This window comes from Penicillium roqueforti, assembly GCF_015533775.1.
Source record: "Penicillium roqueforti strain LCP96 04111 chromosome Unknown scaffold_01, whole genome shotgun sequence".
Taxonomy (NCBI): domain Eukaryota; kingdom Fungi; phylum Ascomycota; class Eurotiomycetes; order Eurotiales; family Aspergillaceae; genus Penicillium; species Penicillium roqueforti.
This window is the reverse complement of record NW_024067565.1, coordinates 2736449-2759897: the sequence shown is the minus strand read 5'-3', so window position 1 is coordinate 2759897 and position 23449 is coordinate 2736449. Positions and strand designations below refer to the sequence as shown.

The 23449-nt window shown below is 49.2% G+C and overlaps 9 protein-coding genes across 9 annotated transcripts; 7 read left to right on the top strand and 2 right to left on the bottom strand.

Moving 5' to 3' along the window:
- Nucleotides 1-633: 633 nt before the first annotated feature.
- Nucleotides 634-3138, top strand: LCP9604111_41 (putative DNA helicase; the record flags this gene model as incomplete). The annotated part of the gene is made up of 6 exons (XM_039068356.1): nt 634-1190; nt 1245-2677; nt 2770-2830; nt 2890-2946; nt 2988-3049; nt 3101-3138. 6 exons carry the CDS (start codon nt 634-636, stop codon nt 3136-3138), a joined length of 2208 nt encoding a protein of 735 aa, XP_038932589.1.
- A 679-nt stretch (nt 3139-3817) lies between these two features.
- On the top strand, nt 3818-5434 carry LCP9604111_40 (uncharacterized protein; the record flags this gene model as incomplete). The annotated part of the gene is made up of 1 exon (XM_039068355.1): nt 3818-5434. The coding sequence occupies one exon, from the start codon at nt 3818-3820 to the stop codon at nt 5432-5434; it is 1617 nt and encodes a 538-aa protein (XP_038932588.1).
- Nucleotides 5435-6220: 786 nt separating this feature from the next.
- On the top strand, nt 6221-7564 carry LCP9604111_39 (uncharacterized protein; the record flags this gene model as incomplete). Its single annotated transcript, XM_039068354.1, has 2 exons — nt 6221-7060; nt 7115-7564. The coding sequence occupies 2 exons, from the start codon at nt 6221-6223 to the stop codon at nt 7562-7564; spliced, it is 1290 nt and encodes a 429-aa protein (XP_038932587.1).
- A 307-nt stretch (nt 7565-7871) lies between these two features.
- LCP9604111_38 (uncharacterized protein) lies at nt 7872-8558 on the top strand (the record flags this gene model as incomplete). Its single annotated transcript, XM_039068353.1, has 1 exon — nt 7872-8558. One exon carries the CDS (start codon nt 7872-7874, stop codon nt 8556-8558), a length of 687 nt encoding a protein of 228 aa, XP_038932586.1.
- A 184-nt stretch (nt 8559-8742) lies between these two features.
- Nucleotides 8743-14031, bottom strand: LCP9604111_37 (transcriptional regulator family TF; the record flags this gene model as incomplete). The annotated part of the gene is made up of 16 exons (XM_039068352.1): nt 8743-9002; nt 9069-9550; nt 9598-10963; nt 11915-12004; nt 12058-12124; nt 12183-12242; nt 12297-12600; nt 12652-12746; nt 12798-12893; nt 12940-13058; nt 13109-13135; nt 13185-13227; nt 13272-13639; nt 13686-13750; nt 13809-13904; nt 13955-14031. The coding sequence occupies 16 exons, from the start codon at nt 14029-14031 to the stop codon at nt 8743-8745; spliced, it is 3615 nt and encodes a 1204-aa protein (XP_038932585.1).
- Nucleotides 14032-14449: 418 nt separating this feature from the next.
- LCP9604111_35 (nucleobase cation symporter-1 family protein) lies at nt 14450-16669 on the bottom strand (the record flags this gene model as incomplete). The annotated part of the gene is made up of 10 exons (XM_039068350.1): nt 14450-14918; nt 14973-15063; nt 15124-15256; nt 15309-15404; nt 15458-15718; nt 15771-15940; nt 15990-16095; nt 16148-16226; nt 16282-16339; nt 16390-16669. 10 exons carry the CDS (start codon nt 16667-16669, stop codon nt 14450-14452), a joined length of 1743 nt encoding a protein of 580 aa, XP_038932583.1.
- A 386-nt stretch (nt 16670-17055) lies between these two features.
- Nucleotides 17056-17784, top strand: LCP9604111_34 (maleate cis-trans isomerase family protein; the record flags this gene model as incomplete). Its single annotated transcript, XM_039068349.1, has 1 exon — nt 17056-17784. One exon carries the CDS (start codon nt 17056-17058, stop codon nt 17782-17784), a length of 729 nt encoding a protein of 242 aa, XP_038932582.1.
- A 1124-nt stretch (nt 17785-18908) lies between these two features.
- Nucleotides 18909-20486, top strand: LCP9604111_33 (uncharacterized protein; the record flags this gene model as incomplete). The annotated part of the gene is made up of 4 exons (XM_039068348.1): nt 18909-19762; nt 19817-20224; nt 20281-20422; nt 20475-20486. The coding sequence occupies 4 exons, from the start codon at nt 18909-18911 to the stop codon at nt 20484-20486; spliced, it is 1416 nt and encodes a 471-aa protein (XP_038932581.1).
- A 1550-nt stretch (nt 20487-22036) lies between these two features.
- LCP9604111_32 (uncharacterized protein) lies at nt 22037-23169 on the top strand (the record flags this gene model as incomplete). Its single annotated transcript, XM_039068347.1, has 2 exons — nt 22037-22360; nt 22411-23169. 2 exons carry the CDS (start codon nt 22037-22039, stop codon nt 23167-23169), a joined length of 1083 nt encoding a protein of 360 aa, XP_038932580.1.
- Nucleotides 23170-23449: the final 280 nt, after the last annotated feature.

Sequence of the window (23449 nt, the reverse complement as noted above, 5' to 3'; positions counted from 1 at the left end):
TCCTCAATTTCTCTTCCCCGTGAGTGGAAACTCAGTTGGGGCCCAGATGCGCTGCTAATTCTGAAGGGAGCGCCATGATCAGCTTGGGCTAGGGGATGTGGTTTGGAAGTCGCAGAAAGAACTGTATATTGTAGAGAGGTATGTTGTGGAGTTGGGGAAATTGGGGAGTGGGGCAACCTTATGAACCTCGGGACCTCCTGGCAGTATATTAACTGGGAAGGCGGTATACAAGGCGGTCTATTCATGTCGTGGATGACTAAGATTTTGCCAGGCAACATGAAAGTCCAAGGTGGCATACTTAGTGAATCGAATGCGGACTTAACACGGTTGGCAGCTTCTCACCCCAGTAGTGCTGTCTTGGATACGAACAACGTCGGTTCATTAGCTCTTGGTCGTGGTTGTTCTCTTGCTGTAGAATACATGTGAAGCTCCTAAACCCACAGCCAATAAAATCATCCCGAGCTCGGACATAAGCGACTGAAGCTTCTTTATCCCCGCACCTCGAAAGCTCAACAACTCCTCCATAGTGGAAGTTCAATCTACACCAACAAAATACCGTGCCAGTCAACTGGAGCACGCAGTATCTCTCCAGAGATCCCATCTACAACCTCCACACAACCAAACTCGCCCAAAATGCCTCCTCCATCCCCAATCCCAATCCCCCTCTTCGCCTCAACCCAACTCAACCTCCTCCTCGAAGAACACGCCGCCGAAGTCTCCTCCTCCAAACTCGCCAGCACAGCCGCAACAGTCTCCCCTTCCACCCGCCGAACCCTCCAAGCAACCGGCTACGCCCTAACAGGCCTCATCCTCTCACAATGCCGAACCGGCCTCGGCGGCCGCGTGGTCGGCGAGTTCGCTCCAGACCCAGCAATCGCATCAGATGAGTCACGGGCAGCGGATGGGACGCCTCGTCTTGGGTCGCATGGGATTCGCGTCGGGGATGTTGTGCGAGTTAGTGATGTTGCGGGAGCGGGGAAGAAGGTGGGGAAGGAGAAAGATAAGGAAAAGAACAAAGATGCGGAGAAGGGAGTTGAGGGCGTTGTTACGCGGACTGGTGATCGCGCTGTGTGGATTGCGTTTGGGCGGCAGGGTGGGGCAACGTCTAAGGAGGATGATGAGGCTGTTGAGGAGCTGTGGGGGAAGAAGCTGTGGGCTATTAAGCTTGCTAACGATGTTACGTATAGGAGGTATGTTGCTTGGAATATTGGTTTGGGATTGCTTGGTTGCTGACTCCTGGATAGGATGAGGCAGACTATGGAGAAGATGGAGAAGATGACGGAGTCTGATTACTCGCATTTCATGCGTGTTGCGTTTGGGCATACGACCCCGCTACAACTGGATACTGAGGCGTGTGGAACTGTGGAGTTTCTTGATCCCACGCTCAATGACTCGCAGAAGGATGCTATTCGGTTTGCGCTGGCTTCGCGGGATATTGCTCTGATTCATGGCCCGCCCGGGACGGGAAAGACACATACGCTCATTGAATTGATTCTGCAATTGGTTCAGCGGAAGAAGCGCGTTCTCGTGTGCGGACCGTCGAACGTGTCGGTTGATAATATTGTGGAACGTCTGGCTCCAAAAAAGGTTCCTGTTGTGCGCATCGGGCATCCGGCTCGTCTGCTTCCTTCTGTTCTTGAGCATTCTCTTGAAGTTCTTACGCAGACCTCTGATGCCGGGGGGATTGTGAAAGATATCCGCAAAGAGATTGATGAAAAACAGGCTAGTATTCGCAAAACGCGGTCTGGTCGCGAACGGCGAGGTATTTATGATGATTTGAAGCTGCTGCGGAAGGAGTTCCGACAGCGCGAGTCTAAATGCGTGGATAATCTGGTGCGGGAGAGTAGCGTGGTGTTGGCTACTCTTCACGGGGCTGGCGGTCACCAACTCAAGAACCAGAAGTTCGATGTTGTGATTATCGACGAGGCGAGTCAAGCGCTCGAAGCACAATGTTGGATTTCTCTTCTGGGTGCAGAGAAGGTGGTCCTTGCTGGTGATCATCTGCAATTACCACCGACCGTTAAATCTACCGGACAGAAGGATAAAACTTCCAAGAGCGAGGTAAAGACCGACAACACCGATACCGAGACATTGAAAGGTGTCTCCCTCCAACGCACATTATTTGATCGTTTGTTAGCCCTGCACGGACCGGGGATCAAACGCATGTTGACCACGCAATATCGCATGCATGAGAAGATCATGCGATTCCCCTCGGATGAACTCTACGAGAGCAAATTGATAGCTAGCGACGCGGTAAAAGCCCGTCTACTAATCGACCTACCCTATGAAGTAGAGGGTACAGACGACACGCAGGAACCCCTAGTATTCTGGGACACGCAAGGTGGGGATTTCCCCGAAAAGGCTGAGGATGAGATCAGCCAGAAAGGAGCCTTGCTTGGAGACAGCAAAAGCAACGAGATGGAAGCTATGGTCGTTGCTAGACATGTCGATAATCTGATTGATGCGGGTGTCAGGCCCGAAAGCATTGCTGTGATCACCCCTTACAACGGGCAATTGGCTCTACTGTCGCGGATGTTACGAGAAAAATATCCCGGTCTTGAACTTGGTAGTGTGGATGGATTCCAGGGCCGTGAGAAAGAAGCCGTTGTGGTGAGTCTAGTGCGCAGCAATACGGAGCACGAAGTGGGTTTCCTGGGTGAGAAACGACGATTGAATGGTATGATTTTCCTTTTTTTTTTCTCTTTTTTTTTTGCAGACTGTATAGGTGTTATACCTACAGCGAAAATATATTAACCATGCTGTGTATAGTCGCCATGACGCGCCCCAAGCGGCATTTGTGTATTTGCGGAGACTCGGAGACGATCAGTCAGTACGTACTCCGTACAGGATGCGCCATTAGTTTGAGGGTTAATGCTGATCTTTTTACAGCGGAAGTAGTTTCCTTAAGCACTGGATGGCGTTTCTCGAAGAAAATGCCGATCTGCGGTATCCCGACGCTGGAGATTTGCTATAGATGGGAGTTCCAGAACAACGCCGATCGCTGTCGAAAATAAATTAGTGCACGGCCTATGCAAGGGAGAAACAGGGGGTAGAACACCCTAAAGAACCTAAAGAACTCAAATACTGACTTGACACGAAGATAAGAATGCCGGAGATGGATTTCCTAATGGAGAATAAGATTCTTCTTACTGAGGGGCATAGCATGAATCAAAGGCCCTACGTGGACAAATGAAGTTGAAGTGAAGTTGAAGTTGAAACTGCATCGTGTCACCTGAGGACGGCGTGTTTCAGATATCTTTCACGGGAGGGAGGGAAGTAGGTAGAATGGGATAGAGTAGAGTATTTAGTATTGCATAAACCATTTATGAAGCATTGAGCAATTAGGTAGCTAACTAAATAGTCAACTATCACTTTGTATTTGTGGTCAACACATCAATTCTGGCGTGGCATAAAGAAAGAACGGTGTGGGGATAATAGCTGTCTTCCCTCTTCCTCCCTCCCTAATCTTCTCCAACTTCTCTTCCCCTTTGTTCTTCTTCAGTCATTCTTTTCTCTTTGTTCAGAGCAAACGGGAAGATCTGGGTGTTCATTATGTTCCTGATTATAACACTGTATGTTCCGTTTGTCCGACCCTGGTTCTTCAGCTAACATGCGTTTGATAGCTTTCAATAGTCTCACTCGACTAAAATCCAGCCTTGATTCGAATTGATACCCTTATACCCTTCATTCTCACACTCGCTTGAACTCTTTTTTCTTTTTTTCTTCTTTCTTTTGCGCCATATACCCGGCTTGTAATGATCCAAGTCCTTACCCTTACCTTCTATGCCTATTTGTCCATTGCGACCCTCCACACACCATGTCGAGATACCCCACCCGATCCATAGCAAGCGCTGGCAGCGAGTCCATTCGGAGTATACAGCGAACCCCTCCCGCCCGGGGAGACTGCTCCGCCAACCCTACATCGTACAAGGCAGACGACGACACGGCGCTGCCGTCAATGGAATTCCACTCCCATCACTCACAGCCCTCTATTGCCCACCGCCGAACCGGGAGCACCTTGAAGACGGTCATGCGCAAGATCTTCAATCGCAAAAGACAAAGCCAGGCCGATGAACTGGAGGAGCACCCATACGAATCTACTTTTGCGGTGCCGCCCATGCCACCGGTGCGGAGAGGTGGACAACCGAAAGGGAAATCACCGTCGGCTGTTCCGCCGCCCTTGAATTTGAATTCACACCGCAGTCCACTCTCGGCGGAAAACCTCCAGATCGCAGATAATCATTTGTCTCCGCTGTCCCCTCTCTCCTCTGCAACACTTCGTGATTCAGTTCCCGGTAGCATGCCACGCCGAAGGCGGGCAACGCTTCCCAGTGTGGTCTTCTCAGATGATGACTCTCGGTTTGCCGTCGCGTCGGCAGTATCTGATCCGCAAGAGGATAGGGGTTACATGCCAGAGCGAAGACACAGCTTGCTCTCGCACCGCTTATCAAGGAGCGCGGATGGATTGCGCGAAATGACAAATAACCTCCCAGAGACTCTGAGCTCTTGGAAACCCACACCATCCGCCCCGGCGCGGCCAGCCTCGGTTGTTTCGCAGTCCCCGCCATTAGATGAAAGTTCTAATAGTGAGCAGTCGAGGAGGCGGTCGTCGGGGACAACAGTAACGAGTGTGACGCGAATGTCCGCCGCACCATCTTTGGAAGTCGAGCAGCCTACAGAACAACCCAGCCTTCCATCAAATGTCGCAAATCTAGTTAACACAATGCACCAAGATGACGGCGTCACTCTGGAACAACGGTTGACCACGCTCGAAGTGAAACTCATCGACCTGGAATTCGCCATTGCGCGAATGCAAACCAACGGGCCCGAGCCCACCGAGAAGCTATCCCGCCCACGACATCCGCCTTCAGCAGAATCTTACCCCCCTCGCAGCAAACCAACTGCATTCCTATCCACCAGCGACCGCGACGATTCCCCAAGCCCTCTCCCGACCATACCCGCCCGCCCTTCCAGCACGAGCACAATCCGCGCAGACACAATGAACACGCGCACCCTTCGCCCCGTCCCATCAGCCACATCCCTGTCCGACTACCACGGCGTCTCAATCGAGCAGTATAGCACGCTAGTCACGCTCCTGCGCCGCGAACAAACAGCCCGCAGAAACTTAGAAACACAGGTCGGCGGTCTGCGCAATGACATCCGCGACCTGCAGCGTGCAGCACTCGAGTCCATGCAGTCGGGCATGGGAATGGGCATGATGCAGCCTGCGAATATGGAATCGCGGCAGTTCCTTCGCTTCCGTCGCGCGCTAGATGACTCTAACAGTTCTCCCCCGTTGCGGTCGGATGATAAACACACAGGTATTGCGGACAGCGACTCCGATTGGGATCGGTCGGATATATACTCCCGTGATGATCCATTCGGTCCTCCAAAGTGGGAGCGTCAGCGGGTAGTGACCGCTCCTATGATTTGATTTCTTCATGTTGCAACATATGCGACTTTCCCGTTTTTTTTCTAGCGGATATTTCTTTTCTTTCTCATATATCTAGACTTCCTGAAGAGTACAATGTACTTTAGGATTGTCTTTTTTTGCACATGCCAATGCGCCATTTCAGACCCCTAGGGGCATCCCCGCGACAGGATCGCGACTTCGATCACCGCGCTGCGCTACATGTCGAGCACATGTCCGCTCTCTCGTCTCATGGAATGGGATACACACGATAGATTAGAGTTGCACACGCAAACGCACGATTCGTGACGCGTGACGATTGGCGATATCTTTTACCTTCCAGGTTTAATGTCATATTTCTCCATTCAAGACAATCCTTGTAACAGCGTTGACGTCCTACGATGTAGACCCCTCGTCCATGCCGTGCACTTCCCGGCAAATTACACGCACCGCGCTAACAGTGCAGATCAAGGGCCACCGCGGGATGTCTGATAGCCCACTTCCCTGGCCTGTCCAATCCCCTATCTTCCATTCGAAAATTTCCCGTTTTCGAAAGCTTGCACCCCTCTATCTGACTCCGCGACGTCGGACATACAGTCATTGTGGTACTAGTCCGGTTTTATATCACCATACGCCCATGTGGGATATAGAGTACATACACTATGGCACTCAACCTTATCGACATTATACACAAGTACACTCTCACGAAAACCCCCGACAAATTTAAACAACTCACAGAAACTATTAGAAACTATATAACTAACACCTCCAATCACCAACACACCCCCATCCGTCTATCTCTAACTCACCATGTCTAAACCCACAATAACAATAATCGGCGGCGGAATAGGCGGCCTAACCCTAGCAGCCGGCCTGCACCTCCGCAAAATCCCCGTCCAAATCTACGAAGCAGCCCCAACCTTCAAAGAAATAGGCCTAGGAATCTCCCTCGGCCCAGCCGCATACCGCGCAATGCCACTAATCCACCCCCAAATCCAACAAATCTACAACTCCCTCATAACCACCCACGCAGACAGTCCCGGCTACGATTCTTACCTACAGACCTGGTTCGAGCTCGTCTGGGCAACAGGCCCACAAGAAGGCGACGTACTAATGGATCTGAAAGCCCTACCCTCTGGCCAAACAGCGCTCCGAAGAGCAGATTTCCTAAACACGCTTGTTGAGCTCGTCCCCGCCGAGATCGTGCATTTCGGGAAGAGGCTCAGCACGCTCGTTGAAGGTGATGACGGCGTTGTGCTGGGATTCGAGGATGGCGAGGTCGTGAAAGCTGATGTTGTTATCGGTTGTGATGGCATTCGCTCGCGGGTTAAGGAGTGCATGTTTCCGGTGGAACATTCGCTACGTGCGAAACCGGTTTATAGTGGTATGTATGGATACCGCGCTGTCCTGGATATGGGGGATATGGTGAGTGCGGTTGGGGAGAGGAGGGCGAGGGTCGCGACGATGTATGTCGCGCGCGGCGCTTATGCTATTTCTTATCCTATTATGCGGGCTCGTTTGGTTAATGTTGGTATTTATGTGTTGAGTTCGCAGGATTGGGAATATGAGTCTTGGGTGAGGCCGGCGAAGAGAGAAGATATGGAGCGGGATACGAGGGATATGGGGCGGTATGTGAGGGCTCTTGTTGAGGTATGATTCATGTTTTATTTGCGTTTAAGTGAATTACTTACCTTATTCTTCTAGCATATGCCCGACCCATCCCAATGGGCCATCTTCGAGCATCCACACCTCTCAACCTACACCCGCTCCAGAATTGCCATCCTCGGCGACGCCGCGCACGCGTCTACGCCGCACCAGGGTGCCGGCGCTGGCCAGGCTATCGAAGATGCACATGTCCTCGCCGAACTACTGAGTGATTCCCGTGTCAGCTCTGTCGTCGACGTGGTTGCGGCTTTCAAGGCTTATGATGAGATTCGTCGGCCGCGGAGTCAGAGGGTTGTTACTAGCAGCAAGGAGAATGCAGATATTCTTTGTTTGTGCTTTGAGGGGGTTCGTGATGACCCGGTAAAGCTGAGAGATACCCTTGATCGGCGTTTTAAGTGGCTTTGGGATCTGGATGTGCGGGATCAGGTTGAGCGTGCGAGGGAGAGAATGGTTGAGTATTTGGAGATACCAATGGGTAAGGATTTATAGTGCAATAGTTAATGAAATATTTACTTTTTCGTTCGTTTTGATGTATATCTAACTTCTAGCCTTTTAGACTGTGATAACATTGGTATGTCTTGGTTCCATCGCTCTTTCCTTTCTGATGGTCTTCTCAGGCACCTTACAGAGGGACTATAGGAGAGTTTCATAGCTTGTTTGTACTTTTAGCTTTGCTTATTATGAAACCGTGGAGAAGCGCACAGACTGGCTGCTATTGGGGTAATTGGGGTTTGCGGCTATCTTAAAAATCATACGCTTTGCCGCATTTCATCTTGGTGTCTTTTTCTACCACAAAATGTCTACGACTGTAGAAGGCTCACCTTCCTACAGTATTGAAACCTTCACACAAAGCGATCTCCTCAAGCAGCCCTTTCTGCAAGAGCTCCAGGACGTCATCAACGCCAGCTACTACGATACCGGCGCCAGTTCTTACAAAAAGAGCGGACTTCGACTCAAAAGCGACACCCAGCTCGCTGACGAGCTCCAGGAAACCGGCTTCACGGCGATTGCATTCGCTCAAAATTCCATCATCGGTACTGCGAGCTTGAAGATCAGCTCGCCAGATCCCGAAGACGTGTGGAAGTTCCCGGGCTATTCTGAACAATTCACTGCGGATGAGATCTTCTCCGCGAGCTCTGCGGTGCTGGATAGTTCTGGCGATAAACACCGGGATGCGCATTGGAAGGGCGGGTTCGAGCTTGTAGCCGTTGCGATCAAGCCGGATCCTCGATATAGGAGGAAAGGCATTGCGGAATGCTTAATCAGGGCTTGTGAAGAGGAGCTGAAGAGGAGAATGACTCTTGTGGGGCATATTGAATTGTCTCGCTTGTGCATTACGCTCAGATCTATTCGCGAGATCCAGGGTGCTTATTGGCTGAAAAGGGGGTTTCGCGTCGTGGGGGAACAATATTATCCTCCTTTTACCTGGGGTTACAATCAAGGGTTTGTTCTTTGGGCTATGGAAAGACAGTTATCTGTTTAGTATCGTACAGCTTGAATTGGAGTCATATTAGGCATAATATATCAGAATAATCAGACCGTCTCAAGTTTGCAATCTTGCGTCTCTCGGCAAAAATCGTTTCATATCCTTTGTCGTCTCTGAAAATGTGGACTAGCTTGCCTGTGTTTTTATCATTATTGTACACCATATATCCGAAACTAGGGATTTAATCTTGCTGTGTATCCCTTAATATCTCGGATACATGCGCAGGCAAATTGAAGATGTTCTCCAATCCCTCGATCTGCATCTGATTTAGTCGCACTAGACCTAGCTTCATTAGGCCTTCGTGGCTCCAGTGCTGGCAACGAAGTGTGTGTGACCACAGCTCAAGCAAATCCCTCGATCTCAATGCATGTTGCCTGGTCGGCGCTTGAACAAGGAGCAGAGTGACGAAGTTGGATACTGCGGCGAAACAGATTCGGTTCCCTAGAAAATAGATAGTCAGTATACAATTCCATCATTACATTAGAAGCGGATGAACGGATAACCTACAAGGATGCCAGAAGGAGCCAAACTCATGGGGCGCCAAGGCTCCTACAAAATTGACGATGATGGCCGCACACTTTTCTGCAGCCTTGAGGGTAGCCTCTTCAGCCTCGCCAAGCTGCATGGAATTCATGGCTGGGAGTTGATCGAAGCCGTGAGTGTCGAACGTTAGGTCTTCAACGAGCCAGAAAGCTCCCATCGGGGTTGGATCTGTGTCGTCTGAGATCGGTGGCGGTGGCGGTGATTGGGCAAGAGGACGGAGAATGGCGCGGTAAAGGAACATCTCAAGAACCAAGTATGAGAAATGAAGGTCGGACGCACCCTCGATTGGGTCAGATGCTATGTGGCTATTTGAAACGGAGCCACGCTTGAGTCGAAGAGTATCGGGAAGAGATAAGTACCATTGTTGAAGCTGGGCGCGGATGGGTCGTGCAGCGTCGATGGACGCGCGAAAGTCATCTGATACTCTCTGAGAGGCTTTTATAGTACTGTTCAATTAATAGCAGAATTAACCAGGGGTGGGGATTGCTCTTACTAAAATGTCCGATGCAGATTCTCGATGATCCGAGCCAAACCTGTAGTGTAGTAGAAAAGAGGCTGGCAATTATGGTCATGTTCGTCGGCTTTCTCATCTTGGATGAAATCACCGGCACTAAGGTCAAAGATATCAAACTCATCAGGGTGGATAAATGAAGGCCGGCCCGTAAGAAGACTCCGCCATTTGTCTTCTACGTAGACTGCCCACCACAGTCTCCTCCGCAGGCGCTTCTCCCACGGGGGAATCCCCCATGGCCGGGGTTCAACATGAAGACCGAGGGAGACAGCCAGGGCCACTGTAGACCCAAGGAAAGACCAAATGAATGGCCCATCAGGGAGGGCTTTCAGGCTTCCGGCGGGAATTTGTTGCAGATAGAGCAAAGATGCTTGCAAAACTGCCAGCTTTGGTGTGTGAGTCTCCTGGAGGATAAGCTCGTAGACCGTATGCCACAGCTTCTCGGACAAGAGCTCCCCATATGCGGCAGATACACACAGCACCGAGTCATGGACTGCGAAAGGGATGGCCGAGGCATAAATCGCCGCAAGCAAATGAACGGGGATCTTCTCCAACACAGCAGTCGACACTCCTGAAGTAATACCAAGCTGGGACCTGGATATTATTGGGACGGCTGGGAACACGAATCGAAGAAATAAGGATAGAAGCCGCTTGCCGTGTTCCGGGGAGACCATATCATTGAGTTGGTTCCGGTCTTGCATCACGTCCTTCTGAGACCGATTATCCATATCTGAGCCTTTTGGCAGCATAAGCTCCTTCTCGGTCTCAAGAAAATGGACCGGTACCAGCCCTTCAACGGGGACGCCACCGACATTACGGATGTGAGTCCGATGCAGGCTGCGCATGCCATATTCATCGTATCGGCAATGTCGAAGCAGCCACGGATCTGACTCCGAGGACATGCCGTAAAACTGCGCGATCGATCCTTCAATGAGATCTAGCGACCGGATGCGCTGAACGGGCTGCGATGCAGGACTGGTAATGGCCCCGATTTGCTGTGGTGACTCTTGATCCGGACTGATAGGATGGTCATCCATAGATTCCATTGAGGTATGACGGGTCATGAGATCAGGTTGAGGCTCATTTTGAGCATGTTGCCCCGGCCACATTTGGACTGGATCATTGTAGGAGTAGCCCCTGTCCTGGTCGAACGGGTCGTGGTGCAATCGAGTACTATCAGGACTGAGTTGCAATGTTGGATTTGGCACCTCGTAAGACGCAGTAGCGTGAGGAGCTTGATTTTCTGTACTCATACGCCGGGTCTTCAATCTGGGACGCAGTTTGAAGGTGCATTCTTTGTTATTAGTGAAACAACTCCTGCAGGGTGGGCCCTCTGGAAGGACGCAGGCTGTCTTCCTGAGTCGACATCGGTCACAAGGCCGTTTGATCTTCGATCTATATGCACGCCCGGTTGGACCAGAGTGATCCATTTGGGCAGGCCATCGACGGCACGAAGGGAGACGAGAGATTGGTTGTCCTAGAAACTGCTACACAATGAGGATCTCTATGAGAGAAGAACTGTGCTGCTCCAGTATGTAGTGGAGCAGACAGGGAAAATCAAAGGAGAGAAATGAGGAGAGAGCTATCTACTACATGGGCCTGGCCTCGGTCGTGGCGACCGAGGCTAACGGTTACCACCCAATTGTTGTGCAGGCTAGGCAAGTTGGGAAGATAAGCTTATATGGTAACGAGCCGAGGTGAGCCACATATGACCGCGTCTGCTGGAATGGCCGCAGGAGCTTGGAAGTATCCATGGATCTATTAGAAGGCTGACCTGATAGTAAGATAGTTGGATGATTCTTCCAAGCTTTCCTTTTCCGATTGACAGTTCTTCCTGCACATACCCGAATTACCATACCATACCCGGAAGGTGCTGTGATAGGGGAATTTTGCCTTTCTCTTTCGCGCGATATCCATGGATACGGGAAACCTTATCTTTCGGGCGATAAGCTTCTTATCTTCGGAATAATCTCGGAAGGTGCGACCTTACGTAATTTTTATTTGTGCCTAGGAATAAGGATGAAGTTGAGACTATAGAAGGAGAGCCAATGTTCCCGTTTTCCACGATGAGTGGGATAGGCATAATCCCATTTTGTATTCTCTATTTTCCATGTCTATATTGATCGTGTTTGTCTCAGCTAGATAAGTCTATGAAGACGCCAAAGTATGTGCATCATTACACTCTTATTTCATTCATAGAGCCAAGCTGCAACGCGTCGTGGGTCTCGATCGGCTCCAGGAAGGCCTTGGCTCAGTTGACTTGGACCACGCTTCACGTACTGGCCATCCCGGACCTTACCAAGTATCTTACCGTTGGCCCACATCACTTTGCCTCGGAGAATCGTATAACGAGGCCAATTGAGCATCTTGAATCCTTCGTATGGCGTATCTGTGTAATGCAGTCAGTTAAATGCGTAGACATGGTGTGAATTTATTCCTTACAATCGACATTGTGGTGGAGTTGGGCGTTGGTAAGATGGAATGGCTCAAACGTCTTCTCAGGGTGCCACTGATTTCGCAATGTTAGAAACTCGAATCGGAGGTTGTAGCAGGAAATTGAAACTCACAATCACCAAATCGGCGTCAGATCCTGGCATCAGTGTCCCCTTTTTGGGATATAACCCGTACTATATTGAGTTAGCGATGTCATAGGATGATAGACGAAGTTGAAGAGTATTCACCAGTTTTGCTGGATTTGTAGACGTAAGTTCCACAAAGCGTTGTGGTGATATGCGGCCAGTCGATAGTGCCCCAGAGTAGAGTAATGGGAGTCGAGTTTCAACACCAGGAATGCCGTTGGGAATCAATTTAAATGACCCTTCCTTGCGTGTCAAGAGGTCATGTAGATCATCGCAGGCATGCGGTGACTCCCCTTCCATGCTTTTGGCGTGCTCAAGCACTCCAGAAGCCTTGCCATGGGGGTCATTGTAGCGAAAAGGGCAGTGATCGGATGAGTAAATTGTGAATGTTCCATTGTGAAGGCCACTATGCAAATTAGAGGAATTTACTGGTATGACACTTGCACACGAGACTTACACAAACAAATCTTCCTGGTCAGAAGCATCCGGGGGTGGGGGAGGTGAGCAGATCATTTTGCTGTTTTCGAAACAAGTTGGTGAATGGAACCGTTTCTAGAGCTTCTCTTAGGACTTGCCAATTGTCGATCGATGTAGGAAACTTACCAGGTCATTCCATGTTAAATGGAAATATTGAGGGCATGTTTCAGCGTACACGGGTAATCCCATATTTTGAGCCCGACGTACATTGGCCGCCCCAAGCTGAAAAAGTTAGCTTCAGTCTGAGATGACAGAGAGGTAGACATACTGCAGAGCCGACATGCACGAAAAGAATCGGATTTTGGATCAATTGCGCTAAGGCAATGGCGCGATTAGTCGCCTCGCCCTCGACAAGAGGTGGGCGAGACAAGGCGTGGTAGTATGGAGCTATAAAATGTAAGCAAAATTTCAACAGACCGGAGTGTAAATAGACATACCATTCATGCCTTTCTCCTCGAGTTTTTCTGTCATCCGATTAGCTTCTGATTCTTCACCGTGCTCAATCACTCTTACGTGTAAGCCATGCAATCATGTCCCCATTCTCTGCATGAATCATCTACAAAATCAGCGTCGTTCGTTTCTCTTCAGAAATATACTTACCGTAGTGATGGAGTTTTTTCTAGCAGCCCACATGACATCCAAAAGTTGCGAATCTGTCAACCGTTGTGTTTCATACGTCAGGAAGAGCTTGCAGCTGCTAATGCCCCAGTCCTTCTTCAAAATCGGGAGTTCGGTCTCCAGCACGTCGGCATCATTGCGAACAATAATGATATGGAACCCATAGTCCACGTAGCTGCCCGTCTCCTCGGCACGCGCGTTATAAGACTCTACGACCTTGATCAGGCTTCGGTCTTCTTCTCCTCTGGTCTGTGTCGCGAAAGTGATAATTGTCGTTGTGCCACCGGCCACTGCACTCCGGGAGCCCGTCTCGAAGTTATCGGCGCATTCACCTCCTAGACCGTGTGGTCCTGGTAATGTTAGGAAAAGTCTATTGTAAACGAGGTACCAACTCACCAGTTTTTAAATCTTGACATAAGTGGACGTGAGCGTCAATTCCACCAGGCATCACATATGCCCCTCTATAGATGCAATGGTTAGAGTTCCACATCCACGTCATGAGGCCTACTTGGAACGAACTCAGCATCGATGACCTCGGCGCCTGCTATCTCATCTTCCGAGAAGCTCTCGGCGAGGGTTTGGATCTTCCCATCTTTAATCCCAATGCAATAGTCGCTTCGCTTTGTTAGTACGTTATAGACAGTCTAGAGGGGAGAACAACATACCAAATGTCACTGGCAGTGACTACCTTCCCGTTGAGCACCACCAGATCGAATTTGCTAGCCATTGAGGGTAAATTCATTGTTGCGAATTTGCTTTGAGGCTTTGATAAAAAACTTAGCTTTTAGTCTCATTGGTGCTAAATACTCTCTCGGTCCGAAATCCGATTATCAACAATATTATCAACTCCCCGATCAGTCGCCCGATCGCCCGATCGTTTGCCAAGGAACACGGCCTTATCTTTGCGGAAAGGTCCGATTGCCTCATATGGACATTTAGATGGTAATTGCCTTGACAGCCTCGAGGCATTATCAGGACAGGCTGAGGGGCTACGGTAGAAATGTAAGAGAAAATTTACGAGCAATGGAGATGGGGAGAAGTCAAAATTATCAGAACCCAATTAACAAGGAAATATGATTAACAATTCTTATTACTACGTACTGGTTCAAATCCAAAAGCTACATAAAATCCATCAAACACATAAAATCACTGTTCAGCCATTACAACATTCCCTCCTTCCGCATGTTGACGGATTCTACCTCCAACGAGCCTTTTGAAGGCCCCACTGTCACCCCCTCAATCACAGTTTCCTGCAAATAGTCCGGCACGATTTCGTCTTCAGGGAAAAAGCCCTCTGTGTACCTCGTGGCCTCCCAACTAGCGTCTTTTGCCCCCAGCTCGGTAGGATAGATTTGCACTGGCCAAATCCTGCAGCATATATAGTAGAACAGCGCCGCGAAAGTGGTAGAAATCAAGAAGCCCATGTTGTAAATCTTGACAGCAGCGTCTCCGATCGATCCAGGGTGAAGAGCGCCAGAGACACCGGGAATGACAAGGACGATTGCCCCGATCCAGGCTGCAAATGCGCGTAGGTTGAAGCCACCAGTATAAAAGTATGGAGAGCCGGGTTTTGCGTTATAGAGGGAAGGCACATGGATGTTTCCCTTGCGAACCATCCAGTAATCAACACTGATAGAGGGTTCGTTAGTGGTTGAATATTCCGGGGCAAATTTGGGAACGTACATCATCATGGCTACAATGGGGCACATGAAACAGAGGTATGAGTTGAGGAAGGTCAGGAAGGACGCGGCGGAATAGGTCATTTTCCATGGAACTGTGCAGTGTGATTAGCTTGAGACTGGTGAATTTCTATGATAATAGTTTGATTTCTTACCCACTACCCACGCCAATAAGAAGCAGCACACTTGGCCACGGATGATTGTCATGTACCGTGGGAACAGACCAGCGAGATCGCATCCGACTGGAATTGAGTTACTAGTGAGGTTTGTAGCAAAGGTAGCAAATGCCTGTCAAAGTTATTAGTAGGGGCAATTATATCTTGCTAAATAGGTTGCTGACCTGAATACCCGCACCAAGGAACACAACCGTTCGGGCTCCTGGACTCCAGTAATGGTCTAGGATACTAGAATAGAGATCCCACATATTCCAATATGCCTATTTCCAAGTCAGTATCGGATTAATGAGCAAGCACTGGATGTATAGATTACCTCTCCAAACTGTTTGTAACCAGCGGCTGTGATGACCATTCCCAGGAACACCACAACTGGTTTGCTCAAGATGATTCCAATAGACAAGGGCAGAGTGTCGCGTGGACACTTCGCATATCTCGTCAGATCAGGAGAATTAACCAACGGAGGAATCACATTAGAAACAATACTGTTGATTGCTTTCATGAAAGACCAGCCCAGGACGGCCCCAGACACATTGCTAGGTCCGAGTCCGTGGAAATCGACACCATGGCTAGAGATCTAACAGATTGTAAGCCATAACGCCCTCAAATAAGACCAAGAGTATGCTTACGATTGCCCATATCATTGTCACAATCATTCCAATTGGTGCAATAACCGACTTCACCATGAACACTTTTGACATTTTGCTCGGGTGGACAAATGCGAACGGGAACTGGAGAAGCCATAGAATAAGGAAGGAAACCAACTTTCCCGATGTGATACCGGCTGACTTGGGAAGATCTGAAGACATAGTTAGCTCTGGAACGGACAACAAGACAGGTATGCATACGATTCGGGAGGTCAGTCCACTTGTGACCAAAGACACAACGAAGCATAACGTTCACAAAATAACTAGCGTATAGAGTCTGGATTCCCATGTATAAAATGGCGACCGCCTGCGGAGTGGAATTAGATGTGCTCTCAAGTCTTGCTGGTGCTGCAACATACCCCTCGGAGGAAGATGAATATTAGGGATCCATAGATACCGGCGGAAGCCCGCACGTAAGTCGGATATCCCACGTGGTATCTGGAGAAACCATCGTTAGACATGGAATGCTAGACTTAGATGTGAAGTTACATACATCGCAGCTCCACGGGAGTTCAACCAAAGCATTCCACCCACTAAGAAAGAAACGATAACTGTTTATATGTTAGCACCGTCGGCCACCAGGTATGTAATATAGTCTCACAGGAAGCTATCAAGATGGTCCACCAGTTGAGACCGACAGCGTAGAGGCTAGCCCCGACATTGTACGTGGTCGGCGAAAAAGCGATGCTAAACTGAAAAGCAAAGAAAGACCAACGTGTCCATATTCTCTGAGAAGGAGGAGACGGGTCCAAATCTTTATTTGACCAGCTGCCGAAGAGGCCAGCCTCCCCGTCGTTTTCTGTACGAACTGCTTCCAATAGCGCACGCCGGCTGGAGAAGGCCCGCTTGGCACCTGTAAATCGCTGCCTTATTGTCGACATTTTGGGTTGTTTAGTTCAACTGACGATGACTCCCACGAAATAAGAGGACAGTGTGATTCTTATTAAGCCATCTCTAACCCCAATCATCAACATACTTCCTGAAAGAACGATTGGGGTCATTCTGACTGATTTGGAGTCTAGATACTGATAGTAACTTGGGGAGACCAATCAGAATGTGGGGGAATAATATCTCGGTCAAAGGCCGAAAATTGGTGGAAAGATTGAAAGATCGGGCGATATAGATTTCCTGATTGTATCCCGCGTGGGGGAATGCGGGGAGAAGCTGAAATCTTTCATGATTTGATTACAATCCTAGTTCTATTTCTTCTTCTTGAGCTCCAATTCTTCAGCTGTTAAATATTGCATTCATAAATCATCACTCTACAATGGCTAAGCGTATCCGCCTCGGAATTCTCACACCTTCCTCCAATACCAGCCTCGAGCCCTTGTCGCAAGCAGTCATCGCTCAAATTCCCAATGTCTCGGTTCACTTTTCTCGGTTTACCGTTTTGAAGATCAGCCTCGAGCAGGATGCCCTCCAGCAATTCCAAAACGAAGCTATTTTGGCAGCGGCAAGGCTGCTGGCGGACGCCAACGTCGACATCATTGGCTGGAGTGGCACGTCATCTGGGTGGCTAGGCTTCCCCGCCGATGAAGAGCTGTGCACACTCATTACCGCGGCGACGGGGATACCGGCCACGACATCCGTATTGGCCTTGAACAAAGCTCTCAAGGTGCTCTCGGCTACAGAACTGGGGCTTGTGACACCGTACATGGACAACGTACAGGAGGCCATTATAAAGACATACAAGACAATTGGCGTGGATTGCAGCAAGGAACGCCATCTTGGATTGTCGAGGAACACTTCATTTGCCGACGTTGATGAGCCTACCCTCGACGAGATGGTAGCCGACGTCGCGAGCCGCCAGGTGCAGGTGATTTCCACCTTTTGCACCAATCTCCGAGCTGCTCAGCGGGTGAACTACTGGGAAAAGACGCATGGTGTGGTGGTTTTGGATACGGTGAGCACAGTCATTTGGGACATGTTGCTACTGTGTGAGGTTGATCCGACGGCGGTCCAGGGATGGGGCCGGTTGTTCCAATTGGTAGTATGAGATGGACAGAACACAGGGGTGAGGTGTGAAGCAGGAATATGGACTAGATATTATTTCACTTAAAATAATTTATTAGTTAACTTAATAGACCATGTCATAAGTGAAGGCAACAAAAGTCCACTATTTCTCTGGTTATTCAACAGCTTTGTGCACATGGGCAGCCGAAATAGGAAATGCTATCCTATGGCCATAGGGGTGCCAGGGTGATAGGACTAAAAGGGAGTTGACAAGGTTTAACTACAACATAGGAAGAAGTCTGTCATCTCTTGACTCCGAATGCTAAGAGGGATTACCCAAAAGGGCGCTAAAGTCAGGGATGGCTATTTTTGGATCACCGCTTTAGTCACCGCCTGTGTAATTATGGTCTCGGCCCGGTATGTAATATTAGAGCCTCTTCTTCTCCACCCACATTTACCTCTACGGGTGGATGGAAACCTTGGAAGACCTCGGGACGGCCCCGACGCCCGGTTTACTTACTTCCTTACTTGGTTATTTGCTTGCTCCGTGCTTGCTGATCGGCTTCTACTAGTCGCATTTAGGTCAAAACGTATACAATTGTTAAAAAAGGTATTTTAATCATACTTTTACGATCTGAGCTCAATGCGACCGTAGAAAAGTTAGTAATTAGAGGAAACGTAGGGGTAAATTGTTGTCTACTCATTACAGCTGCGGACTAATGGCGAGCTGACTATTTTCTGCCACGCAGAAAATTAATTTTTATCGTATTGAAATCGTTTTCCCAGCCCCACTTTGCTCGGGATGCGCCGAGTAATTCGGTAGGCGCGAAAATCGTATAATACAACCGCCACTACTCGGGCCGATCTCTCAGCACGCGTAGAGAAAAACGAGGAAATTGATAGTCGAAGGATAGAGCGGGATCTCAGGGACCTATGTAGCATAAATTTATTATAGCTACTATAGGGGTATAGGTTGAAATGATGGTTTTATTGAGTAGGTACTCGTTTTGTGTGGAAATGATGTTTTGGCCCCCAAGCCACCAAAGAATACACGAGTGCACGCGTGGTCACCTGATGCCCTTAAATATCTAATCCCAGCAAAAATATCAGGGGCCAGTTCTCTTTCGACATCCTGACAACTTCCCTCACCCACGTCGATCAATGGCAATGACCATAAGACAGAGAACCCAACCGGTTGCTTCTATTCCAGCTAATAGGAGCAAGGAGGATGGATCAACTACCCCGACCAAGTTTACTGACGGTGCGTCAGATGAATTCGAATTCGGTGGTTCATTCGGTGCTGCGCTGTTGATGACGGGATTTCCTTTGTTGATGTGGTACATGTGGATCGGTGCCACGTACTATGATGGCATGCTTCCTATGCCTAAGCCCAACCAGACCTGGGCTGATTTTGGCCGTCACCTATGTCAGCTGGTCTACGAGGGAGCTTATCCAAGCGCGAAAGCCTGGGCGATATACTGGACATTCTTTGTCCTCGAGGCACTCATGTATTGCTACATGCCCGGTGTTTCGAATTTCGGCCGGCCATTGAGGCACGAAGGCGGCAAGAGGCTCCCCTACTACTGCTCCGCTTATTGCAGCTTCTATGCGACGCTCGCCATCGCTGTTGTCCTACACGTTACTCGTGTATTCCCTTTGTACACGCTGATTGACGAGTTTGGACCTATCATGAGTGTCGCTATCCTCTCTGGCTTCTTGAACAGCTTCATAGTCTACATCCAAGCTATCGTGCGCGGCCGAACCCACAGACTATCGGGCTCTCCAATCTACGATTTCTTTATGGGCGCCGAGCTGAATCCCCGCATTGGAATCCTGGACTTCAAGATGTTTTACGAAGTCCGGATCCCGTGGTTCATTCTCTTCCTCATCACCTGCTCCGTGGCTGCTCGCCAGTACGAAACTTACGGCTATGTTTCGCCCGAGGTAATCTTCTTGGTGGTGGCACATTACTTGTATACCAATGCGTGTGCCAAAGCTGAGCAGATGATTATTACCAGCTGGTGAGTTAATAAAATGTTGGAGCAATAGTTACAATTGAGCTGACACTATACCAGGGACATGTATTTTGAAAAGCTAGGCTTTTTGCTCACCTTTTGGAATATGGCCGGTGTGCCCTTCACATATTGCCACTGTGCTCTCTACTTGGCCAACCACCACCCATCCGAATACCACTGGAATCCTTACGCTCTCGCAGTGTTCTCTGCTCTGTACATTTTCTTCTACTGGATGTGGGACAGTGCCAATGGTCAGAAGAATGCATTCCGCCACAAGGAAAAGGGCCAGCTCATACAACGGAACACATTCCCTCAAGTGCCGTGGCAGGCTATCGAGAATCCCAAAACCATCCAAACGGATGCGGGCGACCATATCATGGTCGATGGCTGGTTTGCAATTATCCGAAAGCCAAACTATGTTCCTGACATGTTTTTCTCTATGTCCTGGGGTCTGATCACCGGTTTCAAGTAAGACTTCTTATGTGCAAAGCCGTGATGTTGTGGTAACTAACTACTATTGATAGGAGCCCGTTCCCTTGGTTCTACTTCATTTTCTTCATGGTTATGATCATCCATCGCACCAACAGGGATATCAACAGATGCCGAAGAAAGTACGGCGAGGCCTGGAAGCGCTACGAGAAAGAAGTCCCCTACCTGTTCATCCCAGTAAGTTCATAGTGCTATTCCGGGTAGTGGAGATGTGCTAACAGTTTCGAAGTATGTCATTTAATTAGCCAGCGCAACGTGCGCGAGCGGCTCGATATTTTCTTTTCAAAACTAGACCATTCTAATATGATGCGCTTCTCTATTTTATTTGCGTTTTGATAGACACGACGCATTTTTTGATGGTACGGGATCCTCCAGAAAACGAGCGTAGCCAACTATCGTCAACGCACTCAATACCAGGACGACTCAACACAAACTCAACACAAAATAAATAGCCCCGTGTGGCCTTTCTCTTTGATCGTCATAAAATCGGGGGCAAGACCAGATAGGAAAGGCGCCACCGCCTACCTATTTCTCCCGACAGCCCATTTTCGTGAGTGCTGGCCATGCAAAGCTGGTCTGGAATGGCCTTGCACAGGGAACCAGAAGAGGATATTGCTCTGCGCAGTTCCCAACCCAATCTCACCGGCCTCAGTCATAATTCTTTCAGGGAATATCTCACACCTCCCTACCCAATTGCTAAGGCTCTCAGCAGCCCAGAAAAATGACCCTAATCTTGCCGCCGCTGCCAGGGTTGCCTTCGCGGGGTTCCTCCGAGTCGGAAAATTTACATACTTAGCTGCCGAACTTAGAAACACTGAAGTATTCGCTGCTACCAAGTTAACCCCGGCCGATATCAGGTTTACCCCTACTATGGACCATGTCTTCCCCTACTTTAAAAGTAAGTAAGACCGACCGAAACCACGAAGGTATCAATATTGTCCTTGCAGCGACAAAAGATGCAGCCTGTCCCGTCGAAGGCCTTTCTAAACTATTCCTCCATGACTCAAAGTCTACGACTGCTCCCTGATTTACACTCTCTTCCGGTCCCTTCACGTCACCCGCCTTTCAACTGCGGTCATCTCTAAGCTTAACCGCGCCGGGAAGATACTACGGGGATAAAAGTGTCACAGTTTTGGGGAGGGGCCAGCACAATACACCCACGACACAGGCTTAAGGGATGACCACATCCAAGCCTTGGGTAGATGGTCTCCCGAAGCCTTTCCCTTTTCCTTTTCCTGAATGGAACACTTGTTTCGATCAAACTGCGGTTTAAATTGTTTCCCAAAGAGCAGACACGGGAACTATTCCGAACCCTAAAATCGCTATCAGTCTCATACAAGCCTTAAAGCCACCAATGTTGAAGCCACATTGCGAGCCATTTAAAAGCAACAACTTTCCCGAGGCTGTAGAAAAATCAGTTAGTTCAAATCCCGTGCCAAGACGTGGCTTTTCCGCCCCGGAACCAACGTGCTTCCAAGCGTGTACCCCTGCAAATGGACACAGGAGAGCCGGCACCGGAATTGGCTCTTGATCTTGGCAAAGCGTCAAATTAAGCCAGTTCGGGCAAAATCAAACGAAGCAGCGTCTCGGACTAGCTATAAACAAACTGAGATCGCTGAGTGCCAAGTCTTTTTAGAGCCCCATTGGTCAGGTGTTGGGCGTAAGCACTAGCCACGCTTTGGATCCTGGGACCCTTTAGCCTTTTGGACCTTGCGGCTTTACAGGTCATGAATTTTTAGATAAATACCCTATTCACATCCTTTGTGTTTGTATCTCGTGTGCGCTTAAAAAATGGCATTTAAATTGTTTCTTTTGCTGTCTTTGGCGGCCTCCAGAATTGTGCTAGCCGAGAAAGTCGGGTATTTTGACGATTCGTCGGTCTGCGCTGATCCAAAGGGTCTAAAGACATGCTACGAAGACGCGGATACCAGCTACGCCAGCTGCATCAATAACAACTGCGCTGGCGGAGACCCTGCATGCTACAAAGCATGCAATGGCGATAGTTCATGCATGGCTTCTCAATGCCCAAACCTAGGTATTGACTGTATCAATGTTTGCGAATGCATCAAGAATGCCAATGAGATCGATTGCATGGCTGAGAGCTGCTGGAACCAGGTAATTCTTACAAACTAGAATACCCTGCCATAAATTGACACTCCAGCTAGGTCTATTCCTGCGAATATCAAAAAACCGGCGAAAACTTAGTCAACTTCTGCCCGAAAGTCGACCTTGAACAAATCCCCTTCTGGCCCTTTCCCGGAAACGCGACGGGCGGCTGTTCCTGCAATTTCGCGAAAATCGACCTCAAAGCCACCCAGATAAACAACCACTTGACGACGTGCGGGAATGACGAGAAGGCATTGGAGCAGCTTACAGCCGACGAATTGTCCGACTATGGCCGGGCCTGCATTTGCTGTTCCTACAGCGCGATTGTATCCACCATCTGGGACGAATGCCCTAATACAGATCCGGCTGTTCTGGGAGCAGACTACTGGCTTGGACAGTTGAAGGATGGAGAAGATGGGGAAGCATGTAGTACTTACATGGAAAAATTCCCTTGTAAGAAACTTGGTTTTGGAGATGAGGTTGCGGGCGGTACGGATACTTTCTACACGCCGGACAATCTTCCTAAAAATGGGACGGAGAAGTTGTACAATACCGGTGGTGTTGTCTCGTCTCCTGTTAGTGGGGCTACTTTTACTTGGACTCTGGGTACTATCGCGCGTGCAATTACGGTGTCGTCAACGGATAATGTTGTGACAGCTACAGCTACAACTACGACCGGGTCAGATAGCTCTGGAAGTTCTCAAAGCGCTGCTACAGAGACAGGAGCGAGTGCGACTTCGACTGGCTTAGCTGCTGGCTGTGAAATACCTGCGTTGGCGATTGTTGGGCCTGTGCTTGCTATTGTCTACGGTCTGTAATGAGAAGTGGCCGAGTCTAGTACGCGACATAGATGCTAGATTTCATTTTCAATGCGTCGAAAAATTTTCACGGAGTAATTAATCATAATTTTCCACCCCCAGTTCAAGTAGGTCGTGAATCATCCACGATTTATATAGTCTCAAAAATGGAGCACGAAAATCCGGGGACCCACGTGGACAGATCGTGATCAGCGCGTCGCGTCAAAAACCTAAGCCGAGAGGGCGACTATCACTGAACTATCACTACATGCCCTAGTGTACACGTGCCGTGTCTCAGAGA